The following is a 24,260-nucleotide window of genomic DNA, read 5'->3' as shown; positions in this document are numbered from 1 at the left end:
TCCTGTCCATACTTTTGTCTTTCCAACATGCCCACTACTCCATCCAAATCGCCACTAGCCTGTACCCATATTGTTGTGTCTGATTTTGCTAGTTCCATGTTTGTGCAAGCAGTCTTCCATGGCCACCGTTCGGATTTTGAATCAACTGCTTTGGGGCCCATGGGGTAACCATCTCGTTTGCTCAAAGCTGCCAAAGGTGGAATGCCCGCTACAATCCTCAAGGCTTCTGTTGCTGTAGTTCTATAATGATAAAGCTATCAAGAGCGGTTTCTGCGCACTGGACAAATCTGTCTTAATTCTTGTCTCGGCCGCCTTGCTTTTCCATATCTCTGTTCCATACAGAGACCCACTCTTCTATTGATTTCAACAATTATTAAATAGTAATCTTCTATTTGACGATTGGAAAACTTCTGCTATATAACAACCAATCACTTGTCGAATTTTATTTAGTAGACATGGTTTTTAGCCCAGAAAATTCATTTTTCAAAGGTAAAAACTAGGCTAACATAAAACATGTCTGTAGTTTATGTTTAATTTAAGAATAATTGATGTGCAAATAAATAGTGTATAAATATTTTTATTTTGTTTAAACGTTAATCTTGTTGACTTTCAAACCAAATATCAGCATGTTTAAACTAGTACTCTTGGAACTAACTACTGTGGATTCAAAGGAATTACATCCAGCATCACCTTAAGAGTAAGTCCATTATTACTATAGTATCAAGAAATTTTCGAACCAAATTACCCTGCCCAAAAAGCCACAATATTTCTCTATGCGTGGTTATTGTTATTTCTGTCAATTCAAAGGTTATTAAATTATAAAACTATTACTAAAAATCACAAAAACCCTATACTAAATTTTCCAATTTTTTCTAAAAATATTTTAAAACACCTAAATAGAAATAAAACAACTGTTCTCTAAACCGTAGGCATTTATAAAAACAACAACAGGATAAATTATTCGCATATAAAATATAAACACGGATAAACAAATTCATACGGTAAAACAAACATAAATAATATATTTAAAACAACGTCCGATATTTTTGCCACAACGAGAGATCTATTGATGGGATTTCTGGTCCGCTGCAGTCGACAAATTCGTTCCTAAAAGAAATGATCAAATGTAAAATTTTGTCAATAATTGTATAGCGCGTTAAAATAAGCAACACAATTATATTTCAGCTGTTACTACATTATTTTATTTATATCGCATTTCAACAGAATGTTCATTTTTATCGAAAATATGATGTCAATAATAAAAATATTATTTACTAGTTTTAATCTGTTACCAAGAATATAAATTTATGATACTAATTAACATTTTATATATTCTGACCAAATATTTCCTTACGAGATAGGACCTAAGATTAACCAGATTCTAACTGATATCGGACAATGTGGGATAACTCAGATTTTAGGAGACTCATGTTTTAATTCAACTCAAGTAATAAAACAATATTATAAGCCACACTGAATAACGTCAATAGAAATCATGTAAAAAAAATCCAAAAGTTCCCAAAAATCTGTTGCGTTAAACAAAAGCAAACCAGAATCCGAAAATAAACATTCTTAGCACACATAACGTAACAACAAAAAGTAATTGAAATTGTGTGGTGCTTAAATAAACGCTAGTGCCAAAATTGGTTTTATCATTTTCTCTTGGGCATCTCAACGAAATTAAACATTGACCATAAGACAGTTTGGAATCATTTTCATAATATAGGATGCCAAGAGAAGCTCGCTACTTGGGTTGTACATGTACATAATGATGCAAGGAAAATCTGATGAACATTTTTTTTCTGGTCTGATACCAGGCGGTAGAATGTCTGACGCCAGGAAGTCTCCCTGGCTGAGGAGTTTGGCGAAGTTTTATGGGACTACCTCTGGGCTTACGAAGACACTAAACCAACTGCCTCATAGCTGATCACTAAAGATCACAACTGCTATTTTGATGATATGGCACCCACCATTTGAACAACTGTTACGGGGAATCTAAGATCCCGTGTAATCTAACTTATAAACTAACTCTAATTTTGCGAACTTGGGTTGACACACGACGGGCTATTGTCGTGTTTAACTGCAATGACAGGAAAAAGTCGTTGCAGCCTGGAGAGTCAGTAGTTTTAGGTGCTAAACATTCACCATATCGGCCAGCTGGCGAATGATTACGTGAATGTAAAGGAGTTGTGGTTTGTGGAAAGTCTAGAACATGAAGTGCTTGATTTTTGGAGTATCAGTTTTTCTGTATATTTGATCAACCATGACAAACCATGGAGCGTTATTGATTATCCTGAGAAGCTTATTTTTGGAGATTTGAAACCATTCCAACTGGTTCATTGTTAGAAACTTGAAGTAGACGTTAGATATGCGAAGAAAAATGGACAGTATTCACATCTTGAACAATAAGAATTTAATAGAGATTGAAAATCTTGCTATTCATGAAACTTGCTGAATAACTTTCCGGATTTAAGATTTCCATCAGAAACGTCGAACGAGTTGCCAAACCCATTTTATTGAAAATAGTGGCCTGGATTTCTCGAGAATTGGTTTGAAACCTCTAGAATATAAACTACTTGACCGACTGATCGAGTTGCTTTTGGAGTCATTCTTGAATGGTGTCATGAAATTTGGACTCGGTAAGGAAAGGGGAAAAAGGAGAAGGAAGATCTGTTAAAACCAGATTGAGCATAGCTGAACTATTAATTCGAACTGATAGTGGCAAATCAGAATTGATACCTAGAAATAGGATTCCAAGTGTTTGCTGTTGGATTAACAACGCGTCATCTTCAGTCATGAAAACGTTATACCAAACATCTTTAGTGACACGGAAACAATTGAAAGAGATTAACTAGGCAGTTTTAATGCATCCACAATATAGCATAAATCTTATACAAATTGAATGCAATTTGTGCTGGTCTCTGTAAAGCTCTTTTGTAGTATACTGTAGCTCCTTTCAAAAGAGACTTGTGACAGTCACTTGGCTCAGTTTTTCGTCCAGATATCTAAAATAGTTCGACCTACGCCACTGTCATTTTGCTTTTATCAAAAGAGCTAAAAAATTAAAAAGCTTAAATTGCCTAAAGTTTGAAAGGCCTAAAATTTGAAAGCAATTAATGGTAGTATAAGTATATAACAATAAGTAATTAATGAAAGTATTTTTCACAGAATGTATTTTAGCTTATTAGCGAACTCTAATCAGTTCCAAGCTAAATTAGCACATTAACGATTTTTAATATTTAATTTAATATTAATATAGCTGGAATTTTATAAAGAATGCCTTAATCAAACGAAACAGCTAGGAAGAAATTGTATTTAAGAATGAATAATATTGATAACTAGTAAATATAAAAGAAGAAAATTATTCTATACTTACCCTGGAACTCCTGGTTTTCTGAAGGAGTTTAATGCCAAACGCGACAACAAGAGACCATCACTATTATCGCATATAATTCGTGACATTGTAGATTTTCTCAGTTGCTCCAGTTGTTCTAAAATATTATTAAAGACATACATATTTTAAAACATAATTAGGAAACTGAATATAAACTATGAAATATCTTGTTAAATACGTTGTCCGAAAATTAAAATAATAAAAGTTTAAACATTATCGATGTTTTCCAATGTAGAACAGTTTTGTATAGTACAGTTCTTGATTTTATAATTTATTTGCAATTCATTTTCTAGTATTTAGCTTTCGCGATATATATTTCACTAAGGCATGAGGTATTATATGGAGGTTTAACTTAAAGAGGCGTTACCGAGGAAATGTATATTAGGAAATATATGTGGTGCCACCAATACGGACACTGGGATCGCTTTTTTGATTGGTTCGTTTGAACTGACCTACAAAGATATTTAATTGCCTGCCAGGGATTAATCACGCGAAGTGTTTTAAATTATTAACCAATGATATGTCTTCCTAATAAAATATTTTCTTGGCAAGTGCCTGTTAATGGTAATTTAAACTAACGATTAAAGTGCAGCAAAATAGCGTCCTCAGCGCCTTCCTGCTAAGACCTTTATATAGCTGTATATATATATATATATATATATATATATATATATATATATATGTATATATATATATATATATATATATATATATATATATATATATATATATATATATATATATATATATATATATATATATATATATATATATATATGGCCTACTATGGAAAAGGAAGACAAATACCGAATGAAATGTCAGTATCCCAGTTTCATTGCTTGTTAGACAAGTTTTATGTATTGCAACTGACAGAATCTTAGGAAAATTGATGTGTTACGGAAATTCCAGCGTGAAAGAAAGCATGGGTTAGCCTAAAAGAGACATGCGCATCGACACCTAAGCGAAATATATATGGAAATGTGCTCTACATATGGCGGTATCAGCAAAGTGTCGTCTATTATGAGGTCCTAAAAATGTGTGGAATTGTTACTGCAGATCTCTACTAACACTAACTCAACAAACTTAATGGCTTATTCTTGCCGAATTCATCAGACAAACGCAAAATAACAAATACATCAGCCGCAGCAGTCATCCTCTTGCATGACAACGTTCACGGTTGCGAATAATACGCTATGCAGTTCGAATATGAAGCACTTTCCGACTACCAATTGTTCAAAGAGGGGCAGCATGAATTTTTTTCTGAACATGGTTTCCAAAATCTGAAAAAGGGCGAAAACCGAAGCCAACATCTTTCTTTCGACACGATATCACGATGTTGCCAGAAAGATGGGAAAATGTTGTAGTAAAGCTGTTCTTACTAGATTTCTATTTAATGTAAAAAAGTTATTAGAAAAAATGCAAGCGCCTAATAATATGTAAAACTGTAAAACTAACGAAAGCAAACAGTTCACATTTTTAAGAATCGAAGACAAATTATATTGCATTTAGGTTACGAAACGCTTAAAATTATATATTGTGGCAAATAAAGACCGACTCCACATATTTATTTTCATAATATGTTCATGACGTTGGGAAACCGACAGCGAAAAAAATATTTCTATAGGTCGTTACCTGGTGAAAAATATCCTGGATTTATGGAGGGTCCGTTTTCAAAGAAATATCTGTCGCCCTTTTTCAGTCGTACGAACTGGTCCGCGATTATGTCTCTAAACGTCGGTCCGACGAGACTTCCTGGTGCTTTCGGCTCCAGCAGGCCTCCCACCCACAGGTCCACGTCATCGACTGATTTGTAAACTTTGTACAGCTTTTCGGCCATCTATAACAAACTTTTCCTAATCATTCCTGTTCCTCGAACGTAGAAAAAATGCAAAAATGTAGTTTAGTTTCGCCATTCAACAGATGGCATCAGAGCTGAAATTACTTTTAGTTTTCTGCAAGGCTCTACTTCTGTAATTTTTCTTTTTTATATTTTTTATTGACTTCTTATAATTTCATCAAATGCTACTATACTATAGGATATTTTATTTATACATCAGTATTTAAACAAACAACACAGCACGGGCTCATTGAAAATTTTGTGGTTTTTTGTTCTGAAGTTATTGATTGACAGTTTCCAAAAGTTCGTAAGCACAAAACATAGAAACATAGAATGGGAACTTAAACCAACTTACTCTGAGCATCTAAATCACTAGAGGGCCGTAGGTAAAAGATGACAGATGTCTTCTCTTTCATTCAATTTAAAATTTTGTTAGACATTTTAGGATATATTTGTTTTATTCTATTTTTCTGTATAATTTTAATGAAATTTATTATTTTAATTTTATTGTTTAATTTTCTAGAGTTTAAGGTATATATTATTTGTTTGAATGCAAAAATAAAATAAGAGTTTTGTTTGACAAAATGTATCGATTCAAATGAAATTAAATATTTTTAAAAAGATTCTGCTCTAGCACAGAAACAGTTTTAAAGAAAACATTATAAACTTCTGGAAACCTCCTACGATCTCTCACATCAAGCTTCCGAACAGGAAAATTAATAATTTACCTTTCAGACTGACCAGATAATTATAGACAAAAATATAGAAGAATAAGTGCTTTACCAAGATGCAGTTCTTAATTTTAGTTTTAATAGGAAGTCGTTCAATAAAATCTACATCGATAATTGAATTGAAATACATAACTTGTGTATATTCACAGATACTTTCTCTTAACCTATTAATTATTAACCTGTTAGTTAAATATTGGAATTAGCAGTTACTCAGTTCACATTAGGAATTTCAAAACGAATTAGAACTGAGTGCAAATATAATATTTATTACAAAGGAAGTAAAGTGAGAGGTTTTAGAGTTGAAATAGATGAATCTGTGCTCTCATTTTCATACTGATACGAATCAGAAAGACTAAAATTTAAGTGTACTGCAATAAGCTTGCAATAAGCAATAATTGGTATTGTTGAATCATTATTTATCGCCAAAAGAATCTACAGAAAAATATTTAACGATTTAATATCAGTAATTAGAAAAATCATTTGTCAGATAAGTTATTGTTTTTTGGTGTAGGTTGAAAGTGTTTTATATAAATGTTAATTAGTATTAAAATAAAATTTTTTGTTACAATTCTATGTTTTATTCTCCTCCATAATTGTAATGTTTAATCCTATTTTTTGTAATTTAATAGTTTCGATAAAAACGCGTTAAAATTTCATTTGCAGAGGTCGCATATCTGAAAATCAATCCAATCAATCGTAATTTGCCTCTCGCTATGTGTTGTGCCTTAATTAAATACCTTCACTTTCAATTCGATGTCAAAGATATATATAAAAAAGTTGCTTTATGTATCGGATTTGCGATAATCCCAGCGTATGTGATGTCATATTTACAATGCCCTAAAGGCTGGTGTGTTGAAAAATATTTGAAGCAGTTAATGTTTTTTCACTTACAATTACCAATCGTTACATTGACTGCAGTCATCTAAACAATAAATTAGCAATAACGCCATCTACTAAAAATTACTTATGATTAAGTACCACATATACTGTAGGAGCACTATTCATAGCACTATTCCATAGATAATCTCAACATTATCTGCATATTTTTTCTATTATCTTAAGAACGTTCCTCGTTCCTAATTCAAATGTTGGAAGCAGAACAAATCCAATGGGCCATGTCGGGTAAGTACGATTTTTCATATATTTAATGAGGTAATAGGCATTGTTAAGAATATCCTCTTATAGCATTATTATATTCTAGATTATTGTTTTTACATTTAGCATTTTCTCACCTCTGGACCAAATTCTTCGAAATACTGTATTCGAGGTAATCCAATAAGCTCTCTGTAGTCGTTGTACGATCGCAGGCCGTGGTCTCTTCCTCGTTGAATGTTAATAGATGCAAGATCGACGCCAAATGGATTTCCACTTCTGAACATGTATTGTGTTAACTAGAAATAAAATTATAAACATTTACTTTGAAATTTTATCAGGTATATGTCGTTAAAACTTCACTAACTTTTCAATTTTACGCAATTAATTAACCATAGAATAAAGAAACTTAGAAGCGTATCTTCTATGTTAAAATTGGTTCTAAGTTACGCTCGGAATCTCCGTGTGAGAGAGCTTACGCACGCGCTGTATGATAGTTAGTTATGGCGGGAAATTTAATTTTTTTTTACTTTTACTGCGAAAATAAAATCATAAATATATTTAAATGTATTTTATTGATATATTACAATTACATTAATTTTCTTTGACCATAAAGACATTGATATAAATCACAGAGATATCTCCACTACCCAAAACACGTAATCCACTGATATTATCTTCTCTCTAATATCTAAAACAAACCTAAAACAAACATTAAAATGAGATAATATAGCTATTAATGGTTCTGTTGTATTAGGTTACTACTCCAGCAGCAAAAAGGAACCTTGTTCAGAATCTGCATTAAAGTTCTTCTAGAAGGCAAGCAGAATATATTCGATAACAATTTATATCCTCTGGCACTGCATTTAAATAAGGATAAAGCCATTAGTTTTTCGTGCAACCTGAAACGTAACTGATGGGACAGGCTGAGTTATCTGTAAAGGAACGTATAAATTTCAAGTTAGAACCTCCAATTCTCTAATAATAAACATAAGTTTCGTATTAAATTCTTACTTCTGGGTCTTGTTAGGATAGAACAATCTCCTATATATCTAACAGCTTCAAAAAACTATATGTTCCTTGTCTTGTAAAGGTAAAGAACCTCTATAAATATTGCTTAATTATTTCAAGGCAATAAATCATTATTATTTAACAAAATACAATTGTTTCAGCTATGGCTTTCCACATTTTGGTCTATAGTCTTCATCTTTTAAATGATTACAACTTTCCTGGACCTACATAGGAGATCATAAGAGATCCCCATAAGGTTTTCTTTTTATTACGCTAATAAATTAGAATACACAGAATAATCTAAAGTAATTGTCAAATATATATAAAAACACATACCGAAAAACTTGATCTAAATAAACAATACAAATTATATCACCTAAAAATGGCCATTAACTGCTTAGGTTAGAATTATTAATACCGAGGCGGAACGAGAGAGAAACACACATATAGCTGTAACATTTTTCATTTACATTTGGCCGCGTAACGGGGATTCCGAAAAGCTCAAACGTTGGACCTGATTTTTCCATATAACGTTCACTTCTAAATTTCTTTATTCTATGTTAAGAACAAAGAAAAGAAGTAGGGAAGAAACATATCAAATAAACTACTTGGTATACAAATAATAAAGTTCATATTATATAAATTATTTATAGACTAGATTCTAAATATATTATTAGGCCTATACATTAATTATAAAGATTTTTTTTAATCGAAGCTTTATTGTTATAAATCTATGCAATGTGTTTTATTGTAAGTATTGTCAATCGATAGCCGTTACTTTTTTTCCATCTTTCATGCAATTTATGTATTCCATCTTGAATGAACGGTATGTCTTTTGAGGTTATAATAGCGCTGCTCAAGCATCCCGACCCTTATGTAGGAGCAAATAATAATTAGAAACACCAAGGCCTAGAAAATATTGCGGGTGGAATAGTATTTCCTATTTTAATGCTTCCAAGTATGTTTTCACCGGTTTTGCACCATGTGGTCGAGCATTGTCATGCTCATTGTCATGAGCATTGAACAATAAGATTGTTTCTTGCTCGTATCCCGGCCATTTCTCGTACGATACTACGGCTCAATTCTAGTCGATAGCGATTCCCCTTTATGATTTTATCCTATATATATATAGTAACATATCCTCGTTATTAAATTTTTTTGTCTGTCCAGAACGCTCTTTGCCTTCAGAGTCTATATTACCACTTCCAAAACATTTAAACCAGTATTCACATGTTAAAATCGATGAAGCATGATTTCCATAATATTAACATAGCTTATGTGATTTATATGGTAGAAATTCGGACATTTCCAACGCCCTTAAAAATATTTTGTACACACTTGGACGAAATGATACATACTGAAATATGAAGCCTGCCAGTGAGACTTCAGGATGAAGTTGGCAATAAATGTACTGTATGGTATTTAACACTATCGGTTATAAATTATTTTGAAATTAAAGTATAGGCCCGATACTTAAATTTTGTATATCCCTTAATTTGTTTTCTATAATTTTGCTTACAGCTTCAGCCATAAAATTGTCAACTTCTTGTATAGGCTCGGTGGTTAAAGTACTCAAAACTTCATCAAGAAACTTTTCGTGTCTCATGCGTGAAGGATAGAACATGATTTCCGGTATAGCAATGGCTTCTTCCATTTTAGTTGGACCATATATTCTGAAAAATGCAAATAATTTGGTCCACCTTAAATTACATTTTTATCTGTATTTTATATATAATACCTAAGCTGTCCGTCAACGATGGAATGGCCAAATCTAAAAGCAGCAGTCGCAAATTCGTTGGTAATGGAAGGATTCGTCGATGCATCGTAATCGTGGCTATATTCCTGTCCGTATCCCAACTCCAAACCAAACTCCGCCATAGCCTCGGGTCCTTAAAAAAAACAACAGCATTAAATAACAGAAAAACTGCACTTTTTCCGTTGAATAAACTCCCAACATTTTTACACAGGAAAAACAACAAATGTTAAATTAAAACGTCGAATAATATATACGTGGAAAAGTCTTATGGCGTACGATACAGGTTATGATTGTTTTCGTTGCCACCAGCGAAAACCTACAACGGAAAAATAAATTCGAGAATATGCGAGTCGAAAAAATATTAGGAGTTTTTCTAATTTAACTAAAACTACGTTTTACCTAGTATGGCTGGTAAAAATTCCTTGTATATAATAACTTGCATTTCGGCAATCAGAATTTGCCGTGCCTCCAGGAATAGTTTTTCATCGTCCCAGTATGGATTCAAAACGTGGAGACTTCGCGCTAGTCTATTATGTTCCCTGTGGAACAGGGTATGCATCACTACCAGAGTGATCATTTGATTCGTTCTAGTGTCACCTATAAAAATATTATTTTAAGATTCAAAATATATTACTAATATAATTAGATGACACTACAGATGTCGCTGTGTTGAAAGCTATTGAAATGTGGGAGCCATATGAATTTTATTACTGATTGATAAGATCAACACCCATAAGAATCACTAGAAATACCAATATTCTTTTAATACAATTAGATTTAAGTTAGGAATGTCGAGGTGCATATATATTGTCGATATATCGTCGATTAAGTCGATATCAAATACGGATCTGTCGATACTTTTTTCTAAAGTTTTTTTTTCATTTATAAAGGATTAATAAATAGTATTATAAAATAAGGTACACGATTTTTACTATTGTAGCATAAATATGCATTCTAACCCAAAACTTAATTTTTCCAATGTCAATGCCATCCAAACAAAATAGAGAAATGGTTAACTAACAGATAATAAAGGCAAATCAAACCAATTATGCTACTCACACACTAAGAAGAGAAGCTATCCGTCTGTAGAAATATATAACGAAAATGTCTCACAAGAAGGACATCCAAATTACTTGGCCCTTACTTGGATCGCAGATTAATTTTGCAGAACCACACCTAACCACAGCATAAACAACTCGACAGTAAACTTAATCATTAAAGTAGTGTTAGTAAGGTAGTGTGTATTGGTTAACAGGTGGCCATTCCTACTTAAGCAATAAGAGCAAAATGATGGTGTATAAATCCAATATCAAGCCATTCTGCACATATGGCATGTATGGGGCACAGTAAGTAACAGAAATATTGAAATAAGCAGATTCCAGAGCAAGGCATTAAGGAACATGCTCAAAATTGCTCAAGACAGGAGAAACAGGTATATATATTTATATATCAATACTAGCTGACCCGACAGACTTCGTCCTGTCAAAAAGATTTGTAATGTGGCAGTTTTTGTGCCTACGTATTTTAAAAAATTCTCCTGAACAGAACCATCACCCTGGTGATAGGGCGTTGTGAATAAAAAATAATTAAATAAAACATATATAAGGATTGAAAAGTAAGTAATCGCTTTATTGTTAATCATGTGAATCATAATTATTATTATTATTATCATTATATTGCTTTGTGGTATACGATGTTTTTTGTTTGATTACCTGGCGCATAGATAAACAAATCTGATGGTTTTCCAACACGGGAACAGGCAACATACAATTGACCATGTGAGAAACATGGGTTTTCTAGATTAATACCACAAACACTTAATGATTGCCCCTGGGACTTGTTTATAGTCATAGCAAAAGCAAGCCGTCAACATGTCTATAGGAAATTTGCCATTACCAATGTCAATGAGTTGTTTAGAGAATATGTTTCCAGATTGGTCATTTTGCAACTCGACACGCATATTCTTGCTTAAATGAAGTACTTTAACATGTTTCCACAAATTGGAGGACTTTAGACATGCATTGAGTTCATCAGCTGGCGTTGATCGTGGAATCACTGGCAATGTTTGACGAAAATCTCCTGCTAATAAAATCATTGCACCACCAAATCGGTTATTATTGCTACGTAGATCTTTTAAGGTTCTGTCTAAAGCCTCCAAAGATTTTTTATGTGCCATCGTGCATTCATCCCAAACAATCAATTTACATTGCTGCAAAACCTTTGCCATTGCAGAGTTCTTCGAAACGTTGCAGGTTGGAGTTTCATTGCTTTGCATATTTAATGGCAATTTTAGTGCTGAATGGGCTGTTCGACCACCTTCAAGCAAAGTTGCTGCGATTCCCGACGAAGCGAGTGCAAGTGCAATTTTATTTTGTGAGCGAATTGTTGCTAATATTAATGAAATAAAAAAAGTTTTTCCTGTACCACCAGGTGCATCTAAGAAATAAATCCCTCCAGTTTCATCATTTGTTACTTTCATAAGAGTTTCAAATACATACTTCTGTTGTTCATTTAACAGTGGAAGATTTGTTTGAATTTATTCTTTCAAAGCGTTGAGATCATACAGTCTTTCTCGATGCAACTCTTGGTTAAAAGCGTCATGCATTGGACGATTGGGCGCGGTCAGGCCTAATTGAATTAATAGTTTGTTTGACATTATCAAGCACATGTCCTCAATTGAAATCAATGCTTCATTGTAAATTTCTTCACTGATTTGTATATTTGGATTTCCCATTCTATTCCGTATTTGATACAAAATATCATCACACATATAATCTTTGTACTTCATCCACAAATCAATTGGGTTTGATGGGAAGCATGTAGATATGATTATAGAAAACAATGTTCGTATTTGATGAGTGTGTGATGATATTACAGCATCATTGAGAGTTTGATCCCAATGAGCGTCATTTTCAAGCAATTGCAAACGTTGACAGGCTTCTCTGTAGGATCCACACAATTCACCATCAACAGTTCGTAACTGTTGGAATGATGTTGGGCCACGTACATTGACTAATAGCAGTCGTAAATAAAAACATTCATCATTGCTTGGATGTACTGAATAAATCCGGCCAATCGCATCGGTGGAATATACATCTGTATATCCTGGAACTGGTTTTCCTTGTTTCCGTCGTATAAATCTCCTTGAGGATTGATTCCAGATATAATATTTTGGCATTTCAGAATATAGCAATGTTTGTGCGAAATCATCGTTTTGGCATGTCTCAAAAAAACTGGTTAATGTAGTAGATGGTGGCTGAGCAGCTCTTTGTACTGCGTTCTGTGCTGTAAAATACACTCTTTGTCCATTTTCTAAATGCACAGCTAAGTGAACAACAGAAGGGTGTCTCTCATGAATAGGAAAAGAAAATATTCGCCAAACTGCTTCATTACTACTGACATAGCGGCCCATTTGGTATTGGGTAACTTCATCATTAGAATTCCCTGCACCAATTCCAATCACAGCCATATCACTCCCTTTGGTTACATATTTGCAAATGTATTTAATCGATTTCACTGAATGGCAAGATTCAACGTTGATGTGTGCTTTGAATGTCTTTGATAAAATGGGTGAATATGGAACAATCCAACGATTATCTATTTCAATATCTTGTTAATTTAATTTGACAATTGTTGATTTTCCATTGTCTGCTGTCGATCTGCGACGATACAATGGATAACCGTCATTACCAGTAATTGTTTCCGATATTAATGTCCGTGGATATCGTTTTGAACATTTACCATCCATCATACACGGTGAATTTTGATTAAGAGTTCCACAGGGACCATGTATCATGTTTTTGATAACTACCTCATGCAATCCAGGATCTACTTGTACATTAGGGATTTCAGCTGATATCACTGCATCAATTTCATTTGGCCTTATCTTTTCAACCAACCAAATCAAAATGTGTGCATGTGGCAATCCTCGTTTCTGCCACTCCACAGAATACATCCAGCAGCGTGTCTCACCAAACACATTATGTTTTACGATGAAATTCATTAAAGATTTCAACTTTTGTCTAAAGACTCTGGCTGTAATATCATGACGATCAATGGATGATTTCCCAGGTAATAACTCCTGCTTAATTTCTATCCATTGCGGATTGCATGTAAATGTGATGAACAAATCTGCTGTACCATAATGACGAACATACGACATGGCATCTTGAGCATATTCGTGCATATGCCGAGGGCTTCCGATGTATGTTGCTGGAAGAATAGTCATCCGACCGACATTCTGTGCATTTCCATCAGTATTAATCGCATCTCGAAGGTGAATATACTCTTCAGATCGGAGTTTGGTTTGATTCAACCTGATGAATGTTAATCTCTCCGTTTCAATTTTAACATACATGTCATCAACATATTTGTGATATAATCGCCGACATTTCAATATGTGATTATCTGCATTTTCCCGAATCATTAGGCGGTATGAATAATAGTTCATTGAACTGACTTTTTTGTTGGTTTCAGAACCTGTAAACAGATTTTGTTTTAATAACATTCAAATATAAAATTAAAATACATAATATAGTGACTGAGATATTATCGCCATAGCTAAACTAATATTTTAGTTACCTGTAATGGGATTTATCATTTTTATTGATAAATCGTAGCCATCTTCACCTTGCCAAAATATAATGGGATATTGCAGTGCATCATATGAGCGGTGTGTTTCCTTTATAGGTTGTAATTGAAAATTCCGACGATGTAAAACAATATCACGGGATTCCAAGTTTTCTCCAACTACAACGATAGCAACTTCATCAATAGTTGGTGCATTAAAACGTCTTGTATGTTGACCTGCAGGTGTTTTATCAGCTCTGATTACAATTTTGTGATTATCGGATGGCATCAGATCCAGGGCAGTTTTAAACAATATAATCAATTGATTGTGTTGATGAAATAAAGTTTGTAATTGTTCTACAATAGACCTTTTTACTAAATTGTTATGTGCACAACGCAGATCAATTTCTTGTGGTGAATTGCCCATAAAATAAATTTGCAGGAATTTGTTGTCGCTATCTGACACTGGTAACAGTGAACCTGCTCTGTGATATATTTGCCCTTGTATCTGTAAATAAAAAAAATATTATGGTGTGGTATAAATTAATGGATTGTCAATGATCAAACTTAAATAATATTTGATCTTAAAAAGTATATATTTAGTTTTAACTAATATCTATCAAATATAAAATATAATAAAAGTGTCACTGAAACTGAATCACCATATAATATGATGACTAAGTGATATATTTCGTAATTATTAAGAAATTGAAGATTAGTAACACATCTTAACTTTGGTGACAGAAAATTTTGTTCGCTAAAATAATTATGAGTAACTGCTATAATACATACCTTGAAAGTTGGCATAAAATTTTCCCGAACTGCATTTGTTGCCCCAAATGAAGTCATTTGAAAGCAATTGTTATATTGTTGAATATGTGTCAAAAAGTGTATAGAATCTGTTCCTATTCCTGAAACCAATGAGTACAATGGTTCTGGTGGTGGATCCAATTGTATCAATTTCACTTTACCATTTGCGCAACACAATCCATTGGCTTCGTTTTTGTATTTTAATGCCTTACAGTGTGAGCAAACCAAGTTCATAGAACCAATAACAACACATTGGTAGTTACTGTAGTCAATTGACACATCGTAACTGAAAGCAGCTGGATTCAAACTTGCGCGATTATTAGTTGAATGTCGCGCTCGCGCTTCACGCGTTTGTGATATCCGAATTCTTTCACGTTCATTTCCGTCGTCACGTTCTTGTGCAGTACGATTAGATCGGTAATTAGCTTGGTTTATAGCATTTCTGGTTCTTCTACCTAAATTGCTTCGTCTTATAGGAGGCATATCAAATATAAATTATTTTTTCACTAATCACGAACTAAACAAACACTAACTAACTAAACACTCTGCACAAAACACGATATACGAATTTGTTTCGTGTATCACTTGACAATTCATCTGTCATCTGTCAAAAGTCATCTGTAACAGACAACTTTTTTTTTTTAAATTTGATATGACTTGAACTCAAATCCTTTTAATCCGTACGAATTGTTTTATTTATTTAAAATTTTTTATTTGTTTAAAATTTAATTCAAATTTTAAATAAATAAAACAATTCGTACGGCTTAAAAGGATTTGAGTTCAAGTCATATCAAATTTAAAAAAAAAAGTTGTCTGTTACAGATGACTTTTGACAGATGACAGATGAATTGTCAACTGATACACGAAACAAATTCAAACAAAAAGGGCTATTTTTAGGGTTTTTCCAGCAATAATTCTAATTTTTCGCCGTAAAAACCATCCCTGAACTTCAACGAACATTTTAAAAAAAGATTTGGCCAAATTGGTTCAGGCGTTGTTGAGTTATGCGCTTAGGAACATATTTTGCGATTCATTTTTATATATAAGATGATAACGGTCAAGCAGAAAATAAGTCATCATAGCATAAAATATCAAAGGAAACATGAGCAATATACAATCGAGCTGGCATTGGTGCCACAGATGAAAGCTCTTTCAGTTTGAAGGTTGGGCAATATATAAGCAAAAAACATGTGTGCGTGTGCGAGATATTAGTGGAATTTCCAGAAGTTGAATTCATGTTTATCTTTATCCTCTGAAGATACAGATAAAGATGATGATGTGACTGCAGCTTTATATTGTAGCGACATTGAGGCATGTCGAATTTTACATCGTAGAATAACGCTCTACAATATACCCAGAAATATAATCCCAGATGTTGAACACGGACGGGGTGCCAGCAGCGCCAACTAGTACACGGTAACGAATATCTGGCAACACCGAGACGTTTATCTGGGAGATTATTGAAGAGTACTTTCATTCATTCAGTGACTGACTAGCGCTCAGTTCAGACGTGCCACCATCGACTACCCAAGCCTTGTCTTCAGGTAACACCGCTGCCAGCCTTTTTCTATCTATTTGTAATTTCACCTTTTTATATTACACCAATACATAACGGTCACACCATGTAAACAACTGTTTCATTTAATCTTACCTTCATTCACCGAGCCATATTCATTCCGAAAATATTATGAAACAAAACATCTAATTCTCACACCACCAGTTTCTAAAACGCAGGTTATATATTATATTTAAACCTAATCTGGTTCAAATGTAACATTTATCTTTTTTAAGTTGCCGGCAATACTAAAAGCGGACCTTATGTTAATTCGTTTTATTGGTAAACTCACAACTCAGCATATCTCTTGTGTAATGCGTCGATATATCCATTATTAAGGGTTTGCTCTTATATGTTTTTACATAACCACTTTCGGTATTTCGTATCGATATTTTGTTTTTTCAATATCGATAGTTGTCGGAGTCAAAATATCGATTGTTATATCATTACTTATAACATATAACATTATTTTCCTTTCTAAAAAAAATACGAAAACCACTGAAATATGGTCCACTTTGTTTCAAAATATATTGAATGTAATTAAAGCTATATTTGCCATGAGCGTATATAAATTCTTGCAAACAAAAAAATTGAAATAGTTTAACAACACTTTTAAACCATTTTTAATGCTTGAAAACATGAAGATTAAGCAAGAATATCTCTAACCTGATTCAAAACAACCCGAGCCATGTTCCATAGTCAAGCACGACAGTGGATCTTTGGACAAAGGCAGTAATTCTCTACCGAAATCCTCGAAGACTTTCAATTGACCACCCTGAAAACTTCTTAGCTCACTGGTCTGTTCGGGAGTAGAACCATATACGGACGAAGCATCAATGAAGTGTGATAGTTTGTTCATCTGAAATCATAATTTTACATTTTCAGATATGTATTTGTTAAATTTTATCAGTACTTGTTGAGAGTAACCCATGGAGCAATCATGATTCGGAGCCAAAGCCGATCTAACAAAGTTCATACAGCCTTGTTTATATCGGCTGAAGAATTGATCTTCAGGGGGTATGTTTATTGGCATGCAACTGTAGTGGGAATATTCCTCTGGGAGTTCGGTTATTCCTTCGGAATCGCAACAAGAAATGGCACTACCATTGGCTAGAATAATATGAAGGTTGTAAAATCATTGCATTGTTGCCAAATTTCAGTAGTTATTAATCATTGCTTAATCTAATAATTATTAAAACGTTATAGTGCGTTTATAATAGTTAACATATATTACCATAGGTCATGTCCATAGATTGGGTTAAATCGTGTGTAAGGAATTGGCCGAATTGCATCAGAAGTAAGGTGAATTCCTGATTGGGGACATCTATATCGGAAATAATTGTACTGGTGATCAAACGTGGGTTTGGCAGCGGTTCCTCGCCTATAACTGATAATCTTGGAGTCCATATACCTGGAATAAAATAGCAAAATTAAACCAAAATTAGTTTCCATCCAATTATTATTGCTTATTTAAGAACCCCTAAATGTGTTTATTTTATTCACATAGTGATGAGTCAGGGACCTTTTAAGTGAATTATATTTAAATTTTGGGCGAAAAAGAATGTTATTTTTCAACAACTGCTTGTCTCATCTCTATCCAGCCATTTCTTCAAGAACTGAAACAAGATATAGTCGCAGGGAACTCAGTCCGTAAGCTCTGAATAATATTTGTCGGTTATTTTCCATTTTAAGGATAATGGATATGAATAATACTGCTCAATAAACACAATTAGACCATCTTTAGTGCACATTCATCTGGAGAAAGCCACTGTATTGAATGTTCATTGTTATCTCGTGTTTTAGAATGTATTCATGTTTCGTAATAATGCAAAAATTTGTTTAAATTCAAGTGAACATCGCCAATCACTCTTTAACGTGAGCTGTATAATATTAGGAGAGTTTGAAGAACTGAGAAGAAGTTGTAGCCGGGAGGGGAAAAGTCCGGTCTATATCGTTGATACAATAAAACGCCACGATCAATCTCATTCGATTTTTACCTAATCACTAAACATAAAGACTAGTGTGGTCGTGATGAAAGACCACAGTGGCTTTAAGTGTTGATAGTCGAAAGTAGGTTTAATGTTATTGAAGAACGTGTAATTAAAAACCAAAACGCATATAACAAAATCTGGTAATTTTCTTATACATTTATTATTAAAAAACAAAGAACAATATTAGGCTCAAACTTACCATCTCCATAATTGGCAGGCAAAAGTCTGGAGTATGGTGTAAATGGCGCCCCCCAAGTTGAATGTAACACATTATTACATGCTCCATCTATTCGTCGATATCTATCGGCAATAAAAGGGCAGGTGGGCAAAGGGATACAGCTGTGGCTAAAGGGACTGAATCGTAGGTCCTGAGGAATATTTCCAAGTTCCAGGTCCTCATTAGTAATACCATGTCTAATGGAAAGTATCGTGTATATTAATTAGGAATATTTAATAAGAAAACTGTAATTGGTCATCAATTAAGTTCATAAATTAATCAAAGCCTGGAATACTAGAGTTAAAATATTACTGAAAATAACGATAAGTTTTTAAATAACTAAAAATTAAGATATCCAAGTTGCATGAAATACAACGTGCGGTAAAAGTCCCGCTACCATTTTGATTGCTTATAACTTTGCTCAAAGAAAAGATAAGTAAGTTTGGTTTTCATAGAAAATGTTTCGTTATGATTGAAAAATCATATCAGTTAAGTGTTGAACGCGATTCGCTTTGTAACTTTCGTCTCTTTTTAAGGAATTTTTCCTCCCATGACATCCTGCAACATCTGAGGCTGAACTTCTTCAATTTCGTGACGAATATTGTCTTTAAGGGCTTATTCACATAAACTTTTGATTTAAAAAAAACATAAAAAAAGGTGCTGCTAAATCCGGAGATCTGGCTGGCCATGTTGGTTCGCCACTTCGCGAAATTAGTCTTCGTGGAATAACGTCATTCAATAATTGAATTGTTGAACGAGCTGTGTGTGCTGTGGCCTCATCTTGTTAAAACCACATGTCCTCTAGTCCTTGATCTTTCATTTCAGTTACCAGAAACTTTCGAATAAGTCTTGGTACAGTTCAGCAGTAACAGTAACAGCAACACTTTGGTCATTTTCAAAAAAATAAGGAACAATTATGGTACTAGCATGAATACCACACCATACAGTTGTTTTTAGTTAATGCAGTAATGTTTCTTGAATTAATTGAGGATTTTGTGTTCCCCAAAACTGACTGTTCTGTTTAATGATGTGGCCTCTGGGAAGAAAATGAGGTTCATCGCTCATTATCAATTTACATAAAAAAATCTTCAATTTCACCGACAGCCTTAGGATTGCATTACTGTGCTCGACTCGTTCATCAGGATCTCTCGGTAGCAATTTTTGGACAAAATGAATTTTATACGGGAACATTTTCAAAAGAGTTTTCAAAGTTCGCCTTAAATTGCGTGCAGAAGGAATTCCGTCCCCGAATTGATGTATTTGGATACAATGCAACACTATCGTGCATCATAGCAAAATTTTCAGCGTTACGAGATGTCCATTGTCCTCCAGTACGTGGACTGTCTGCTGTTGTACCGTACTGTCGAAAATTCGTATGTAAACGATATATTGTATTTTGTGAGGCAATGGGCAATTAGGATATTTTTGACGCAATTTCCACTGAATGTAAATAATTGAACGATTATTTTCAATAATTTATTGTCACTATTTCTGCACGTACTTGGACGTCTACGCAACACAATGGTTAAAGCGAAACTGAACTAAACGTCATATAACCAAGATGCCGCGCAATCAAGATGATGACGGGACTTTTGCCGCACCTGTTAGTTAATATTGTATTTTGTTATTTTACTGTAGCTCTTCATAGCTTTGGGTCTTCCTTACCATTTTCAAACAGATGAGTGATAAGTTTAGACCATTTTAAAAAACATGTAAATGAAATAATGCAACAAACATCTTTATATTAGCGACACCTGCTTAAAAAAACATAATTTTCTCATACTTGTACCCCAAATAAAGGATTTAATCGGCTTATATTTACCTATGTTTAAAAAACCTGGTAGCAATAGCAAGTTCCAAGGCTCTATCAGCAACGTTCGTTACTTTATTGATATCCTCAGCGTTAAATCTTCTTGAATTTCGAAAATGACCGTATGTTGCAGGTCCTGGCCTCAATATATTGGCATGTCTTGATAAAAGTTTACTTTCCCTGATTCGTAGTTTTGATATTTCGTTTTTCGTTTTCTTACTGATGCTTTCCAAGGTTGATCGATCGGCGTGAAGAGCATGATGACGGCTTCGATCGTTACTTGGATCTGATGGATTTTTTCGAAACCACATTTCATGAAAAAATGATAACATTGAGAACAAACGAGAGCAATTATACTAATTTCTTACGGGTGTGATTTTGGCCAGTTCTGCATCGAATACCTCGTCTTCTAGCCGATGTCTTGCAGTAATTATGCTCCTTGCTTCGTAAATGAGCAGGACAAGTGACAAGCGGCAGACATATTACATCCTGTTTATCATCAGGGTGATTTCTTATATTCCTTAGTTCCTCTAAAAAATATTACCAATCGTATAACATCATCGAATTAGCAACTAAGACTTATTACCAAAAATTGCACAATAACGAGATGTAATAAGTATAGCTTAATATAACTTACTTTAATATAAAGATAATCCACTTTAAAACGTACTATATTATAGTACAGTATACATTAAAATAAGGGGCTAATGAGTTATTAATATTCACAAATTTAATTAGTCCTCCTCTTGTTACGACATTTATGTCAAAAGTTTTTTTCACATTTTGATTTCTAGGATGGCACTGAAAGCCTCCTTCTGTTCCTACCATTGTTATTAATAATATTTTAATCCTAATTTTATTTAATTTAGATATAAAATATTAATTTTTATTTATATCATTTTTATCTACTCAATCTGATTAAAATCACATTTATTTTGAATTAACTTATTAAATAGATAAAAATCCAAAATAACCGGTAAATTAGGATCATAAGACTATTGCGGAATTATACGTGTTAGACGCCTTTTAAAATGAATAGATTCAAGCAAGTGATGCTTAACATTCAAATAATATTCCTTGATAACAGTTTAAACCAACGGGAATGGCTCATTGCAGTATTAGTAATAATTAATTTGTATTTTATGTGAAAATTAATACTTCAAAAATCGTCTTGAAAATGTTGAAATGTTGCTTTGTAGTAACCACCTTTCCCTTTATTTCTACATATTAGTTGTTTATTGAGTTCAAATAAGTTTCATCACCTATAGCCACTAATCACTGATCAATTTGTTCTGATGCTAAACATATATTTTTAAAACTTAAGATTTAGACTATTATTTATTTATTTTTAGTTTAATTATGTTAACGTTGTAAGATAAAATATATATTGAACGTGTTACGCTAAATTACATTATATATACAAATAAAGACTACAAATTATATATATATATAACTTCTGATAGAGAAATAGACAAAAATAAGTGCTAAAATTAATACGTACCTAATAATTCATTTTGTATTATTGACGATTTCTTGAGCTGTTCTTCACCATGAGGTTCAGTGCCAATCAGTATATCCCGTGGATGCACAACTACGTGACTATTTCCCTCCAGTACCAAGAGGAAACTCGACACAAAAAACCCAAATAAATGCATTTTGCTACATTCAGTACCAAACCGCATGACCATCACAGTAAAACTGAATTGTCTGAATTGTATCTGTATTTATTAGAAATACTTATCTCACTTTTTTTATACCGAAAGGAATGCAACAAAGGAATGTTAACAGCAAATAATTGTTAAAATATTTATAACAGCTTATTTTAAATAAAGAGATGTGGGGCATGTAGTTTTGTGGTTGTGATTGTAATTGTAAATGGTTTTATAGGTAACAATGGAATATCCGACAAGGAATAACCAGCACAGTCCCGTCAGTAACCAGGCTGGGTAAGACCAGATGTTTTCTTTGGTGGTCTCTAAGTTGATCACTGCCTATACGGTAGACTTAATGCCGAGGCACGTAGTTCGGAGCCCACGTTAAACTGTAGGTCCAATCCAGATAAACCTTAGTTAGTTAGTGAAAAGGAGACTGTAAAATAGTTGTTAATAAAAAATAATGAGATGGTGAGAAACGTTGTGGTGTAACACAAATTAATTTTATATCACAATTTTATAACGCAAGAAACTTTCTTCAGAATATATGTCAACAGGACAAATAAGATTAGGCCTTTATCAAAGTATGAGTTTTCTCAAAAGCTTTATATAGGCAAATACTTAATAATAACGGATTGATTTGCGCGAGAAAATTTCTCAAGACCTCATATGTAATTTTAAGTTACACACAGGTTTCTAAAAGGTGTTTAACTATAAACATTTATGTGTACTATCGTCTTCAAATGTTTTTTAAACGTCTTATGTGTCTTATGTCAAAAGCACGGCCTAACTACTATTTACAATTCTGTAACAGGTCAATTGAAAAGTCCCCGGCCTGACACATATTTTGTGGTAATAGGATTAAATCCATACTTACCCCTAATCCTCAGAAGATGCGTGAATAAATTTAAAAGCTACCGGAACATTAGTTTGTGAATTATAGCATTTTGAATGAAGCAACTTTTATTATTGTGAAAAAAATCGATGAAAAGGAATTTCGCGTGTGTATAAAATATTGCTTCTTGAAAGGAAAAATACAGTTGAGCTAAAAACTTAGCTTGATGCCGAGTTTCCGAACACTGAACCAGGAAAATCCACCATCAAGGATTGGTAAGCTAAGTTTAGACGTGGTGAAATGAGCACCGAAGACGGTGAACGCATTGGACACCCAAAAGAGGTTGTTACCGACGAAAACATTTAAAAAATCCACAAAATTATTTTAAATTACTATAAATAGAATAAAATAGCAGACACTCTGAGGATATCAACCGAACGTGTACATAATATAATTCACGAATATTTGGGTATGAGAAAGCTCTGTGTAAAGCGGATGCCGCGCAAGCTCACTTTTGACCAAAAACAACGACGAGTTGATGATTCGGAGAGGGGTTTGGAGATCAAGCGTAATAAACCAAAGTTTTTCCATCGATATGGGAAAATGGATGAAACATAGCTCTATCATTTCTCTCCGAAGTCGAATAGATGATCATCCGGATGAACTGCTCACGATGAACTCGTTCCAAAGCGTGGGAAAACGCAACAGTTGGCTGGCAAGGTTATGGTGTCGGTATTTTGGGATGCGCATGGAATAATTTTCATTGACTACCTTGAAAAAGGAAGGACCATCGACAGCGACTATTACATAGTGTTTTTGGATCATTTGAATGACGAAATCGCCGAAAAACGGCCGCATTTGAAGGAAAATGAGGTGCTGCTACGCCAAGACTATGCACCGTGTCACAAGTCAGTGCAAACTACGGCAAAAGTCTATGTAGTGAGATTCCAATTGCACCGTGTTCTTCAGATTTGCCCCCAGTGACTATTTCCTGTTCTCA

General features: G+C 33.5%; 2 protein-coding genes across 2 annotated transcripts; both read right to left on the bottom strand.

Moving 5' to 3' along the window:
- Positions 1 to 914: 914 nt before the first annotated feature.
- Pxt (chorion peroxidase) lies at positions 915 to 22,481 on the bottom strand. Its single transcript, XM_076411358.1, has 14 exons — positions 22,275 to 22,481; positions 21,142 to 21,303; positions 20,786 to 21,059; positions 18,946 to 19,160; positions 17,990 to 18,166; positions 17,669 to 17,865; positions 17,422 to 17,614; positions 10,221 to 10,418; positions 9,804 to 9,954; positions 9,585 to 9,738; positions 7,195 to 7,353; positions 5,027 to 5,231; positions 3,377 to 3,491; positions 915 to 1,107 (listed from the first exon to the last, which is right to left on the bottom strand). Exons 1-14 carry the CDS (start codon positions 22,459 to 22,461, stop codon positions 1,026 to 1,028), a joined length of 2,469 nt encoding a protein of 822 aa, XP_076267473.1. The 5' UTR covers positions 22,462 to 22,481; the 3' UTR covers positions 915 to 1,025.
- LOC143200754 (uncharacterized) lies at positions 11,430 to 14,892 on the bottom strand. Its single transcript, XM_076411366.1, has 2 exons — positions 14,403 to 14,892; positions 11,430 to 14,300 (listed from the first exon to the last, which is right to left on the bottom strand). The coding sequence occupies exons 1-2, from the start codon at positions 14,815 to 14,817 to the stop codon at positions 13,435 to 13,437; spliced, it is 1,281 nt and encodes a 426-aa protein (XP_076267481.1). The 5' UTR covers positions 14,818 to 14,892; the 3' UTR covers positions 11,430 to 13,434.
- Positions 22,482 to 24,260: the final 1,779 nt, after the last annotated feature.

This window comes from Rhynchophorus ferrugineus, unplaced genomic scaffold (genome assembly GCF_030347505.1).
Source record: "Rhynchophorus ferrugineus isolate W39M unplaced genomic scaffold, kcgeb_rfMv2 rfM1, whole genome shotgun sequence".
Lineage (NCBI taxonomy): Eukaryota > Metazoa > Arthropoda > Insecta > Coleoptera > Curculionidae > Rhynchophorus > Rhynchophorus ferrugineus.
The sequence above is the reverse complement of the archived record's forward strand: the minus strand, read 5'-3'. Positions and strand labels throughout refer to the sequence as shown.